The 15603-nt window shown below is 36.8% G+C and overlaps 1 protein-coding gene across 3 annotated transcripts in view; it reads right to left on the bottom strand.

The window, feature by feature from the left end:
* Window positions 1-201: 201 nt before the first annotated feature.
* Window positions 202-15603, bottom strand: part of LOC124602326 (CLIP domain-containing serine protease B9-like) — a 188210-nt gene continuing 172808 nt past the window's right edge. For all 3 annotated transcript variants that reach the window (XM_047136314.1, XM_047136315.1, XM_047136316.1), the window contains exon 7: window positions 202-998. In XM_047136314.1, coding sequence (XP_046992270.1) covers window positions 685-998 — 314 coding nt within the window. In that variant the 3' untranslated portion in view covers window positions 202-684. The remainder of the gene's footprint in view (window positions 999-15603) is intronic.

The following is a 15603-nucleotide window of genomic DNA, read 5'->3' as shown; positions in this document are numbered from 1 at the left end:
GACTAGACTAAAAGAAGGGATTAGTTGATAATACACATCCTGAAGCATCAAGGTGTAGTCATTTTGGGGGGAAGTGTGGGAAGGTGGGTGGGAGGGGTGAGGGGGGGGATGATGATGGGGTGGGGTGGGGGGGGGGGAGAGAGAGAGAGAGAGAGAGAGAATTTATTTTTAATCATGTGGCATCATTAAAAATTATACAACGAAATGAAAGCAATATTTTTAATGAAATTTGTATGGATTACAAAACTCAATGAACATTTGAAACTAGAGCTCCATAATGGACAATTTCTATAACCAATAACATCATATAAATAGAGCTCACTAAAAATTTAATATTTTCTGCATTAACAGACATTATGACAAAGCACTCAACTGTGGCCTAAATCAGAGCAATTTTTTATTGTAAAAAGAGAAAAATGGATACAAAAATCTTAGATAAAAATCCTCCAGCATCTCAATTAAAAAAAAACTTTTGAGCAAATCTCAGATCTGTATATACTCTTACTTCTCTTTTCCAGCATATTAACTTCTTTATAAATGAAGGTAGCTTCTTCACTGACTCTTCTAGATAAATTCAACAGTTGCTTTACTTTTCATTTTCATGTTATCATTTCATTCTGTGACAAATAAAGCTGATTTATCTGCTCTTAACACCATACTTGGGACAGTGAATAACTTTCAAGCTTATGGTTCAATATTATCAAGTATCCATTCAAGAAAACCATCAACTCTTGTATAAACACTTGCTGTTGGACCACACTCAGTTCCTGTTCGGAATGAGACAATTCCAACTTGCTGTACTGGTTTTGAATCATTTGTGTATTTCATAAGTGGACCACCACTATCACCATTGCATGCATCAGGTCCTTGTCCACCTGCACACATTTGTGTAGCCTTTGATAGTGGTTGAACTTGCCTTGACTGCAAAGGACTGCACTCTTCTGTTGGTGTTATAGATACAACTGCAAACTGCAGTACAGTGCTTCCATTTGTGTCCACTGTTTGGAAAAAATTAAAAAATATGTTAAATAACTGTAAAATAATTACATACAAATTCTTTTTAAAGTACAATATTAATAAATATTATTTTATAAGATAACATAAGAATTTGGATATATACTTCCAGGCAAAATACTACATCAAAATGTAATATTAAATAAAGTAAAAAAGAGAAGATGATGGTAAAAGATTGGATAGCATTCAAATGAGAAGTGGTGAGACATATAAAAATAAATCATGAAGAAATTCTGATTGGGCAGCAACAGTTCCATGGGAACTACCACTCCCTGGTATAGAGATACTTATTTCTTCTATTTGGCAGTTAGATTCATCCAGTTCTATTATACCAACTCAACGGAAATGCAAAAAGCATATTTTGTGTTTGTTGTATTGCTTATTATGACTTTGTATTGATTGTCAATGAAACAATGAAAAACAAACCATGTTTTTCCTGCAAGCAGTGCTACTTTTGATTTTTTGTTGTCCCATGTTTTGAACTGTACCATAGAAAAAACAATCATTGAAGTGTAGGTAAATCCAAGATGGGATAATAACAATACTACGAAAAGGATAGATTGTTATGCACCATATAGTGGAGCTGCTGAGTTGCAGATAGACACAACAAAAAAAAAACCTTCAAACAAGTAAGCTTTTGGCCGTACAGGTCTTCATTGGAATTGGACAAAACACACACACACACACACACACACACACACACACACACACACACACACACACACACAAAAAAAAAAAAAAAAAAAAAAAAAAAAAAAAAAAAAAAAAAAAAACAACAACAACAACAACAACAACAACAACAAAACCCCATTATCTATGGCTGCTGAGGTCAGCGGGGAGGGGCATAGGTGTGTGTAGGACAATAACTAATGGAGATTGAGGCCAGGAGGGTTATGGAACTGTTGGATATACTGTTGGGAGAATTCCCACCTTGGCAATTCAAAAAAATCTGCTGTTGGCAGGAAGGATCTTGATGGCAAAGGCTGTGAGGCAGCCATTAAAATGAAGAACTATATGCTGGGCAATGCACTCAGCAACTTGGCGGTCCAGCTGTTTCCCGGCCATAGTTTGTTGGTAGCCATTCAAGCAGACAGACAGCTTGTTGGTTGTAATGCCCAAGTAGAACACAGCACAGTGATTGCAGCTTTGCTTGTAGATCACTTGACTGATTTCACTGGTAGCCCTGCCTGTGATGGGATAGGTGATGCTTGTGAGTGGACTGGAGTAGGTGGTGGTGAGAGAATGTATGGGTCAGGTCTAGATGCAAGGACCCTGGAGTAGATGACATTCCCCTCAAAACTATTAATATCTTTGGGAGTGATAGCCATAATAAAACTATTCTACCTGGCATGATGCAATAAGTATGAGACAAAACAGCTAGAGAATTTAAGAAGAATGTAAGAATTACAGTTCTAATGAAGGGAGGGGCTGACAGATGTGGATATTGCTGAACTATCAGTTTAATAAGTCAGGTATGATTGCAAAATACTGATAAGAATTATTTTACAGAATTGAAAAATCAGTAGAAGCTGGCCACAGTGAAGATTAGTTTTGTTTGGGGAAATATAGGAACATGTGAGACAATACTGACTCTAGGACTTAACATAGAAGATACAATAAAGAAAGACAAACCTATATCTCTATAATTTGTACACATAGAGAAAGCTTTCGATAGTATTGACTGAAGTGCACTTTTTGAAGTTCTGAAGGTGATAGCGATAAAACACTGTGAGCAAAATGTTATATACAGCTTGTACAGAAGCCAGACTGTAGTTACAAGAATCTAGTGACACAAAAGGGAAGCAGAGGTTGAGATGAGAGTGAGAGAGGTTTATGGTCTCACCTACATTTTATTTACTCTGTACATTGAGCAATCATTGGAGAAAACTAAAGAAAAATTTGGAGTTGGGATTAAAATTCAGGGAGAAGAAATTAAAACTCTGAGGTTTGTTGATGACATTGTAACTCTGTTAGAGATGCCAAAGGACTTGGAGGAACAGATGAACAGAACAGACAGTGTCTTGGAAAGAGATTATGTGATGAACATAACGAAAAGTAAAACGAGGGTAATGGAATCTGGTTGAACTACTTCCAGTAATACTGAGGAAATAAGATGAAGAAATGAGCAACTAAAAGTAGAAGATGAGTTTTGTTATTTGTGAAATGAAATAACTGATGATGGCTGAAACAGAGTGGATATAAAATCCAGACTGGCAATAACGGAAAGGCATTTCCAAAAAAGAAAATTTGTCAACATTGAACATGAATTTAAGTGCTAGGATGTTAGGATGTATTTCCTAAGGGTTTTTGCAGTGCAGCCACAGTCTGTGACAAACAGTCATGATATTCCCACAGTTCTTTTGAAACTGCTACTGCAGCACTGCTATGTGACTGGTACATAGAAACACATTATGAAACAATTGTGTATTTTATATATAGAGTGTAGAAGGAGATTCAAAAAGCCAATGATGTCATCTTTTGGAGTTCATAGTGCTACTATAAACTGTAGCAGCAATAAAAAATATCTCCAAGATTTTAAAAGTTGTGCCTAATTTTGATTGTATTAAAACAAATCTGAAATCCACAAAGAAACTCGTGAAATGAACTACACTACAATCAGCACAGAGTGACAGACAGGACATGCCAAGCATGTAGATATACTCATAATCAGTTACTTTCGGACTTAAACTTCTCAGGTCACAACTCATTTTCAGTCTTAAAAAATTTTTGGTGATACAATTAAGATTCTGCTAATGGGAACTGTATATATTACATTGCACTGAGATTTCATTATTATATGTCTGCATTAAGATGGAATTTACTTTAACTGAATTTTCTTTTTCGTATTGTTTAAAGCCACTGTATGGTTAGTGATTGGGAAATGTTAAAGTCACACCATTAAAAATAACAAGTTCTCAATTTATAGCATACCATTCTTCTGTTACTACACACAGGCCACTTGGAGCACTTGCACCACTTGAGTTGCCACAAATTTTGACAGCTGAAGTGATGCTAGTGCTTTAAATGGCTGGTGTCTAGTAACTTGAATCAGAAAGTTGCATTTTTTTGCCCTGGGGAGTTTCATGGCTGTTTGTCATAGAATTTGGTGTAGCCTTGTGCAAAACTGAAATGTGGGCAATAAGTAGTTCAGATAAGAAGACAAAAGAAGCTTTTGAAATGTAGTGCTACAGAAGAATGCTGAAGATTAGATGCATAATTGCATAATTAGATGCATAAAATTACATAACTAATGAGACGGACTGAATCAAAATGGGGAGAAAAAAATTTTGTGGCACAACTTGACTGAAAGAAGGAATTGGTTGATAGCAGACATTCTGAGGCATCAAGAAATTGTCAATTTGGTATTGGAGGGAAGCATTTGAGGTAAAAATTGTAGACAGAGACTGAGAGATGGATACAGTACCCAGGTTCAGATAGCTGTATGTTGGAATAGTTATTTGGAGATGAAGAGCTTTGCACAGGATAGAGTAGTGTGCAGAGCTGCATCAAACTAATCCCTGGACTAAAGACCACCATCACAACCAGCACCACCACCACCACGACCACCACCACCACCACAACAACAACAACAACAACAACAAGAACAACAACAAGTTTTACTTCATTCTAAAGTTGTGTTGATCTCAATAAGTGACTAAACAGGCAATGCAGCATTGATTATTTGGCATGGCTACCACCCCTTCATGGTTGCAACAGAATTGGCCTGCACAGCAGGAAATGGTGTGAGGTGTGAGCAACTGCACTGATGCTGTGCACTCAACAATTAAATATGAATGGGTAAAGGCATTTTATTTGGTGACATGATATAACTACTAGTGTAATTTTAACCTGATCAAGTGTGTTACCGTCATTACTAAGTGGGCCTGCATGTTATCAGTGCTATAATATTTAGAGAAGGTGAATTTGTGAATTGAGTGTGCACCTGGATAAATTTCTTCCACTTCTTTCTCACTTTGGATGTGGTTTTTATAGTGCATATAAGTTGATACTTGTTGTGTGGATATGTAACACAGTGGGAAATTGTCAGACAACAGTTCTTAAGGTTTTGGGTTCAGCTTTTCCTTGGAAAATGCTAAGTAGAACCATGGTGCAGATTCCACATCAAACTACAGGTTCCCTTTATAACCAGCATTAATATTTGACTGGTTTCTTGCCAGGATACACTAACAACATCAAGACATGATTGGATGATTAATAGTAGTGACAGTGTGTGCTACTTTTTACCTCTTATGTTGAAACTATTTCCTATTTTGTGGTAATGGAACAAACAGCTTGCATGTATTGCCCCAAGAACACTAGATGCTTTATTGCTGCAATAATGAAGCAAAATATGTTGTTGTTTGCTCTTATTTTGTTTTCTTTGGAATCTACCTCTTTTTCCCTGTTATGTAGAATGTCATGAAACTGTGGAAAAAGGAAAGTGGAGAGAAAGAGCAGGAGATAGAAAAATTGTAGACAGAAAAAGCAAAGAAGTACAGCTGGTATCTGGAGATGTTTTTAGAAACTGACAGAAATTTAATTTTCAGCATTTAATTTTTAGTAAAATGCTGTGAGCTGCCTAAGAAATCAGACAATTTTATGTCTAGACCTACAGGTGAAGTTTATAGCAAACTGTGTTTTGACAAGTCCAATTACAATGATGCTCTGACTGAAAATGTCAGTGAAACTGTAGATAAGGCAGAAGCCTGTTATCTGAAGGCAGATGCTTATTATCCAATGACTTCCAACACCTAAAATGATTAAAGAATTTAGTGACAGGAATCTTGGGAAAAAAAATCAATATATCATACCAGATTGATTCCACAGCATGATTTAGAATTTTGACATTTAACACAGAGATGAGAAAGTAATTATGTCTCGCAAATTAAGGACTGAAGTTATTAATTACTGTTGCTGGTCCCTTTAAGGAACATTTTGTTGAACAAACAACTGAGTAGTGAGCAAACATTGCTTCAAGAAAAAATTGAGCAATGGCTGCAGTGGTGATGTGATGTGTTCCTGGTTGGTGCATTCTCCACCCAAGACAGCAACATTTTATATGTATTGCTTCTTGTTTTTCAAGTTAGGTTCCTTGTCTTCTTTGGATTAGTAGGATACCTTTATACAATGTCAAGCACCTGAAAAATGGCCATCATGGGGAGGAGGGGCGGGGGGGGGGGGGGGGGGGGGGGGGGGAGAGAAGAAGGAAAGAAGAACAAGAAGAAGGGGAAGGGGGAGGAGACTCATTGTGAGTGCTTAGTATAATGCAAGGAGCCTGACAAGAATCTCCCTGAAAATAAAAGACTAATTAGTAGAGAAATTTAGAAAGATATAGGAGACATAAAGGGAAAATTATGCAACATCTTAATAGGGGTCATTTGTTGCTTGGGAACACAAAATTTAGCTTTGCATAGGCACAGAGAGCAACTTCAAGGAGACAATGTCACTTCCAATTCTGGAAACTTCCTTTGTGTATTGAGGCTATTTGCCAATTTCAATCCCTGTTGAAAATCAATGAAGTACCATATCTTACCTCTTGCTGCTTGTTCACAATGAGATCAAACATCCAATGTCAACTGGTATTTGCTAGAGACTAATCAGTAAGATATATAAAACTAAAAAATAAGAGCTTTTTTCCTACTCAACTTGTGAGCATATGTCACAAGTTGTCAGATTTGTGGACATAAATTTCATAGGTAAGGTTATACATCTACATGAGAATTTCCTTGGTTTCATTGAAATAAGCCAGGAAGACTTTGACACGACAGCCTCATGAATAACCCCTTCAGTAACTGGGAAAGGACTTAACAGGTACTAAAGATTGTAGGTCACAGTGCCACGAGAATGTTGCAGTGATGGCAGATAATCTAGCTCTCACATGGTGAATTGTGATAATCACACTGAATTTTTTGGGGTGTACATTCGGTCAATCAAGATGTGATTATCATTCTTTGGAACTATTCAAGCACTGTAAATTTTCTTTTCTCAGTCACTGCTGTGCTGAGAGCCACTTAAAAAGGCTGTGCCTATGGTCCTAAAGACTGAATGCAATGCTAGATTGAGTGCAAGGAAAGAAACTGTTTGACGTCTTGGGTAGTATCTTTCAATGATACTTTGAGTTCTTGAAGACAAGACAGAAGATAACCATTAGACTGGACAAACAATATTTGATGCAAGCCAAATGTGCAACCACATGTTTAACTATGATTTATTTACCATTGAAATTATGGGACAAAATTCTCACTTACATAGACAAAGGTTATAAAACGCCACAGATTCCTTCTATGAACTGCCATAATATTGCATTTATGTAATTTGAAAGCTCTATGTGACAAGCTCCACAATGAGAGGAGATAGTAGTCAAATTACTGTATGAAGAATCAGACCTAAGACAGGAAATCTATACAAATAAAATTATTATACTTTTGATTATGTTATTGCTAACATGTGCCAATGTAACAAAACCTGTAAAATAACTATCAGTAGCATCCCTATGATACACCAAGAAATTTTTCCCTTGTCATCACAGAACATTAATAGTCCAGGGTAGTTGGTTGACTTAAACTGCTCTAAACACTCAGTTAATTACAGTAGCATTTCACAGTTCTATTAAATGAAACAAAAGTAAATTATTGTTGTAGGTATATTAACTGCATGTCATCCATTATATAGAGGATAAACTTAATCTGTAACATCTTATCGCTTGGAAAGTTGCAACTGTTACTAAAGAGGAAAGAAGTCATACCCAATGGCTCTCCACTCCATAATGCCAGGAGTAACACTGCAGTGCCTTTCCAAATTATTGGAAGAATGGGATCTCTTCTGAGGTCAATGCCGTACCCACTAGGAACTAGTAAGTCAAGGCAGTGCAGAATGGTGATTTATTGCTGAACACAATGCAGTGCAATCCTTCACCAATCCACACTTCCCAGTTACAGCACCAATCCACACACAGCCATTTGTGCTGTAATGTTAATGGCAGACTACACATGGAATGGTAATTTCCTAATCCAGCTGCTTTTGGTTCCTGATAAATGGTGAGGGATGACACAGAATGTTGCAGGCAGTCCATTACTTGGTCTTTGATGGCAGGCACAGATTTGAAGTGGCGCACAGTACAGGGATCTGCCCTTGTGGTGATCAGACAAGGTTGACTGGAACCTTGACACGGAGTATGTCCAGAATACATTGAAATGTCCATTTGTTTTTAGGTAAATATGTATGTTGTCTACACAACCTCCTTGGGATTTTATTTTAGCCCAATCTACCTAGCTTCTTTTAACCTCTTTGCTTGGGATGTGTTCCTGCTATTAAACTAGCCTGTTGAACATGCAGTTGTCCATGGCATATTGTGAGAAAAGTAGTGCCAGGGATTGAGGGCATATCAGAGAGAAGCATCAGTTAACTGTTAAAACATATATTTTTCAATTGCTGTGTTGTAATATGCATGTTTTAATGTTTACTAACTGTTGTACATGTGTAAACCTTACAATGTATTAAATAATAGAGAAAATAAATAACAATGTACATTAAAGGTGTTCTATCTTGGAAACCAAATAGTATAGCATCCGTCCACATATGAAGCTTTTTTGCTTCAAATTATCATTCCTCTCATATCCCTGAACACTGACTGTTCCTCCTTGGACACCCTGTATACATAATCAGGTTTGGTAACAACACTAATTCACTCTTATGGCTGTTCTACCTGTCACAGAGAAATGCAACTCTAATAATTTACATAAACGCCAATGATATGTATGTGGACAAAGATACACAGACATCTGACCACATTTTGTGTCAAGCAGTGATAATTGTTTACCTGGGTACAAAGGATCATGATTGGCTGCATCTACTGAAATGAATGTAATTTTTATATATGAGGGTGGTCTGTTGTTTACACAAAACTGTGATTTTCATGTAAGTCATGCAGAACCAAATCATGACTTTTCAAAAATATTTACAAATTGTAAATCATCAGCCCCTTACATTAATTCTGTTATGTTTCTACTTTTTTATTTTTAACACTCCCATTTTCCCCCTCTTTTTTCCTAGTTCTTAACTGCACTTTTTATACCGCTTCTTGTGGCTACTGCTCATCAGTCCATCTTTATTTCTCATTCTGTCCCTCTATCATCTATGTACTACCTTTAAACTCCAACTCTCTCTGACACCTTCCCCTACATCTCCAGCACACCTCATCCTCACAATAACTAGGTCCCTACCAACCTAGGGTGTGAGTGACCAGCCCTTCCTTTCCAACATTCCACAGGCTGTCCATCTTCCCTCCCTACATCTGGATCATAACAACAAAGTATGTGGCAGATACATGTTTACAGGACAGCTACCATGGCAGCAGTTGACTAGAGCATGAGAATGGGCACACCTTTTATCCTGCACATAGTTTCATATCGCTCTGCTGCTACCTCAGCTGCCAGATTTCCTGTCAGCTGATGATGATACTTGCAGTTTGTGATATAGGGGCTGCAATATGTTGTTACGTGCTTTTTCCTCAAAGTAGTTTTTTTATGTGTGAAATGTTGTGAAATTGCTTAGAAAAGTGATAACACTATTATGATCCTGTAAATAAAATTCAACACTTCATGTTAAAGGGGAAAGTATGAATGCACTCAGTATAGAGTTGCACAGTTGCTACTGCTGCTACGGGAGACCTATTGCATTTTCGAGGAACTGCAAACTGATAGTACTCCCCTCTCCCACACTCAGCTGTCAATCACTTTGTTATTCTGGTTCAGGTGTAGATATAGTTTTTTTTCTGCTTGTTTATTTTGGCAAGTATTTTGAATTTCACCTCGTGATGGTAAGTACTAGCTAGCCATTCCACCTCTTTATAATTTTAGTTTCCCCATTTGAATTTTCCTATTGACAGAATTAACAGTATAAATATTTATTATGTTCAGTCAGTTTATAACCTTTGTCAAGATTATTCAACTATTTGCTTTAAATCACCCCTAATACCATAATTATAGTATTTCACAGCCAACAGACCATATGACGTTTTTCTTCAGCTGCCAGTCAATATATTTCAATCAAACTTCAATATGTCAAAGCTCTAGTTAAAATTGTGCTACATGATTATGATCACTCACCCATGGAGAGCTGCAGAATAACTGAATATTTTCAGTTATTTTCATCAGTTTTAGTTCCTGGAGTAACTACCTCGTGCTATTTCTAACAAATATCATTCTAAAGTATATCATTTTTCCTCTCACATGACTAAGATACCTTGCAGTTGCTCAAGCATGATAAAAAGACATGTACACAATTGAAAATTTTACTGATATGCTTATTTATAAATCCAACTATTGAGGCAAAACAGCTGATAACAGACAATCTGTAAAATTCCTCAATTATATTAGGTTGGTCTACATAAGGAGGACTTTTTTTAGTTTATATCTAGTTCCCTGTTTCACCAGCTGTTTGGGGGATCTGTAGTGGAACCTTGTGATTTAAAGACCCAGTATGAATAGATGTACCACTGGTGTTTCAAGAAGATATCCTGAAAGGCCAGCCATCTGAACTCCTCCTCCCAAGGAACAGCTACTTGAAATAATACAAGACAATTGTCTCAGAACATCTTTATTGTCATTTGTAGAGAAGAGAAAATGTCTTCTCAGACATCTTCATTTTACACTAGCTAAACCTAAAAGAGTATGAGAAGTAGAATAAATTGATAAGAAGATAAATAAATGGTTCTCTCCTAACGAGGGAGTCATATGGCACTGTTGGCTGCAGTACCCTGACAGAACACTTGATTAGTTTATGTTTTTCTTCCTCTGTGTACATAGGCCTCTTTTCTTGTAGAGTATGACAGTTGTGTCTTAGTTATATCTGCTGAGTATAGGCGATTGTGATGGATGTGTATGCAGTTTGGTGTCATGTTTATACTGCACAATGACGAGACAAGCTAGGGGCTCAGGTTGCAGCTAAGCTTAACATCCTTGTGCCTATCACAGATGGAGCGAACAACTTTTTGAACTTCCTATTTTGAGGAGTAGCCTCAGTCTTTCAGGCAAACAATGAAGATGCTTATTCCAGCCCTGTGTCAGCATATTAATATTTGCCACATCATACTCCTTGAGAAACTTCATAACTTGTAAACAATTGTCATCTGGCTTGTTGACTGTTATGTCAAATCAGTGATGATGACAGTGTGTGGTAAATACTGAATTCTGCTGGGAGACAAGAGGTAGAGACACAATATGGAGCTAGTTTTGTGTGTGTGTGTGTGTGTGTGTGTGTGTGTGTGTGTGTGTGTCCATGGCCTATCTCATATACTCATTGTGGGCTGTATTAAGAATCTTAAAGCACAAAGGCATTACCAATCCATACACAATACAGTCACATTTAGTTAACTGATACTAGAGAGGGTTCGTTCGCAAGGAAATGGCTCCAAAAGAACTGTTCACTAAACTGAATGGAGTGGTCCACATTAAAAATTCTGAAATTTAGGAAGATATTTCTGCTTAGAAAATATCACAAGAATTTGATTACATTGCGAGCTTTTATGACTGGTATTTGCATCTATGGCAATTGTTATTATATGGAAATTAGGTAATGGACTAAGGCATGGTTCTACGCCAGTTGTTTTCTCTCCTAATGATTGATACATCACCAGAGGCTATAAAGACTCAGATAGTAGTTTCAAACTTAAATGAGCTCAGCAAGCTGAACTGTTTATAGGTATCCAGACAATGGTCGAGTTGTGAGGTCAGTGTGATTGATGACATCACAATGTGACCATTGCATCGACATGTATAAACAATTCAGCTTGCAGAGCTTGTTTAAGTTCGAAATTTCTGAGCCTTTATATCATCTGATGATGTCTCCAACATTAGCAGACAGAACATCAGGTACAAAGCATGCCTTAGGCTGTGGCCTAATACATGTACATATAACAAACAAAACTGAGATAGAAAACGATTAAAAATTGCTTGGATAGCCAGTAACAAACATTTAGCTCTTGAGAGGAGAATGTGGAGGATACTGACTCAAATTCAGAAGTGTTATAATCCACATCAGGATTATATTCTGCCACGAAAGATAGAAATGAGAGGGAACCACATGGTTCAATAACAATATTTATAGGTTACTGCAATGCATAGAGAGCTTCATGTGAGATCCAAATGAAATTGAATTCTTACTGACAAATAAAATCTGAATTCTTTCAGAACAAGCATAAGAGCATCCAGGAAAGACGTGTCCACTGATTTCAGAAGCAAGATATTACTTCTCAACTTGAGGGCCCCCTGCCTCCTTTCCCCTCAAAAATGTTTTGTTCTTACATTAAATCACTCAAAGAATCACGGCTGTACACAGAGGTGTTCATTCAACATGATGGCACACAAATGGAAGATGATGAAATGAAGGCTAAATTCTGCCTTTTTGCCTTACAGAGCTCCTTCACTGATGAAGAACACATCACCCAATTCTAACATGTTTTAAACAAATCCTTGCAAAAATGACAGATACAGAAGTAAGTGAGGGTGGAACTGAAAAACAACTAAAGTCTCTCACTATAAGAAATGCTATGGGACATGGTGGGATACTCATTCAATTTTATATTAAATATCTAGAAGAACTATTCTCCAATTAAGAAAGATCACAGGAAAGATATGCAAAACAATATGCCTGTTTCACTGATGTCAGTTTGTTGCAAAATTATGGAATATGTTTTGTGCTCACATACAATGGCGTTTTAGCAGACTGAACAACTCCTCGCTAGGAGTCAAAACAGTTTCACGAGCAATGATTGTGTGAAACTTGGCTTTTTCATGAGATGCAGAAGGTTCTAAACAGCAAAGTTTATGCTGATACCATGTTTCTTGACCTTTGGAAAGCCTTTGATACAGCTTCACACCATCATTTAAGTAATTTTTTTAAAAAAAAAAAGGCTGTAGTCTGTGATGGTACTGAAGCCTCTGTAGCACACAGGACACAGTACAGCTTTTTAATGAGGAGAAATTGTCAGAGTTGAAAATAGCTTTCGGTGTACCTCACAGAAAGTGCTAGGGCCACTTTTGCTAATGATGTACATAATTTGATGCAGAACAATTGATACTGCTTTAGTTAGTAAGGAATTCTTTTCAATGAGATACTATTGTTCAACTGTTTTGCAGTGTTGAGCTCTGTCCTTATGATAGGACAAATTTCCTCTGAATCAATCCATTCAGTGGCAGTGGGTAGAAGTGAACTTCAGATAGGAACTTTCAAACTACTAGGAGACAATAATGATGGAGCTCCTGTGCAGTCTCACAAAATGTCATGTGATCTGCTTTGAACAATGCACATGAAAGGTCACTCAAACAGATCTTATTTTGAAGACAGCCAAATTAAGTGAACACATTTCCAGTTTCAGATCTTTTATCTTCTGCCAGAAATAACACATAATATTTTCCATCAGAGTGCAAGAACATGTCTAAAATACACTTTTCAACCACTGCTGCTCAATTGATTGATTGTTATCAGACTCACCACAGGCTAAGGGCACTATCCAAAAAACCATCACGCACTAATAAATAGTTCTTTAGTAATGTCTTGCTTCTTTTTATTCAAACCTCATATATAAATCACCTGATAGGTAATATCTGAGGCTACCTACAACTGGTGCAGTGACGTCCAGACAGATCACACAATTAGGAAATAGTTATAAAATGCAGGAATGATCAGTGACTGGCACAAAGATGTGTAACTGATCTTTAGTACAGACAAATGTGATTAAAGTGTCTAAAAGTAACCTCCCAGAGTTTAAGGTGGAGTGCCTAAATAAATCTAAATATGGAGAAGGCAGAAACCAGCCTTATATTTACCAGAAAAAATCTAATGAAGTGCAATTCATCCATAACAGTGGCTGCTTATAATATACTTCCAGTATGTATCCCACACAATAGCTACCACAGTACAATCAGAGAAATTCAGGCTTATACAGCTGGACCCTGACAATTTTTCTTCTCACATACCATCTGAAAACAGAACAGGGATGGGTGAAAATAAGTCATGTACATTGGGCACCCTTGCTACACACTTTCCTAGTAGAAATGTAGATTTAGATTTTTTGACATATTTAGTGCAAAAGAAAGTCAACATTTCATCAGCTGTGAGGTCTAGGAATGTCATATAGTTTTTAAAGTTAAGAATGGTGCCTTCCAATCATAATTTAGGCAGATGAAAAGATTGTTAAAATTATTATTTTACACTGTTTCCTTTTAAGAGAACATAAAATTTTTTGTGCCTGCCTATTCTTCCAAACTATTGATTATCATCTTCAAAATAAGGTTAATAGTTGTGAGGATGTGAATATTGAATACCACCAACAGATAACAAATAATAAATTGGTATTTGCAGTGCAGACATTGTCCTATTATAAACTGTTACAAATAAAGGGACACAAAATACTGCCTTCCAGTATACAATTCCTGTACACAAAATTATCTTTAGGATAGTGCCTCCAACACTGTGGCATAAATGTAACTTAGTATCATGTAAGATTTGGCCAATGTCCTTCAAAATCTTATTCATACAGCTGTCACTTTATGTAGGAAAATCTGATGGCTTCAAGATAGTCAAGTAATATAACGTGTAATGATATGTCCAGAAAACACTCTTGAAGGACTTGCAAAATTCCAGGTTTCCAGTTCCCACATAAGAAGATAGTCTTGATGCAATGTTATGATATAATATTTTTGAGTTGTTAACCTTCTCATATCAGGAACAGAATCGTAATATTCTGTTTCCAGGTATATAAGTCAACTGTCATCATACCTTATCTTGTTGAATAACTAATAAAGGATTTACCTTGAATGGCGAATAGGACTTTTATGAAGATAAATTGAATTAGATGCACACCAGGAACTGTACCATGTATTCTAGGGAAGACTGATTACAGCTACCATTTGGAAACTGGTGGCCATATACCTCAATGCAATCAGAATCATTACTTAGCTCATGTGTTTCAATTATTCGTAATTATGAATAGAGTGCAGGGTTGAAACAGCCTGTATTTCTGATGAAGAGCCAGTGTTCACGGTATCTCAATGATAGTAGTGGGTAAAGCAAGATGCTGTACAGGTGGATTGCATTTAGAGTTGTACAGTGCTGCCTACTTGAATAATTGTAGACCTGTATTCATCATTTGACCAATGTACTGTACATGCTGCCTTCAAAGGTAACATGAAAATCGGGGAATGGCTGGATTGACAACATGATAGACCAACAACAAGCTGTAGTTCAATCTTTAATGTTATCTCAAAACACCTATGTATGTATGATGTGATTGCTCCATGAAGGTGTACAGCATATACAGGAATTACCTATGCTACATGAATAAGAAGAAAATTTCCCTAATTGTCAGTGAAACAGTACATTTTTCTTTCATCAGAAATGTATTTTTTACAATGCAGCCCCCACTGGATTTGCCTAGTATTTCATCAGTCAATAGCAACTCTGTAAGGACTGCTAAATACGCATCTACAGCTGCCATCATGGGATTCAAAAAAATGTTTTCTAGTAAGAAATTTCTTTAGTTCTGGGATAAAGTGAGTCAGAGGTGGCCAGATGCTTAGGCTGATGCCA

This window comes from Schistocerca americana, chromosome 1 (genome assembly GCF_021461395.2).
Source record: "Schistocerca americana isolate TAMUIC-IGC-003095 chromosome 1, iqSchAmer2.1, whole genome shotgun sequence".
NCBI classification, from domain to species: Eukaryota; Metazoa; Arthropoda; class Insecta; order Orthoptera; family Acrididae; genus Schistocerca; species Schistocerca americana.
Note: the sequence above shows the minus strand (reverse complement) of the source record. Positions and strands in the feature narration are given on the sequence as shown.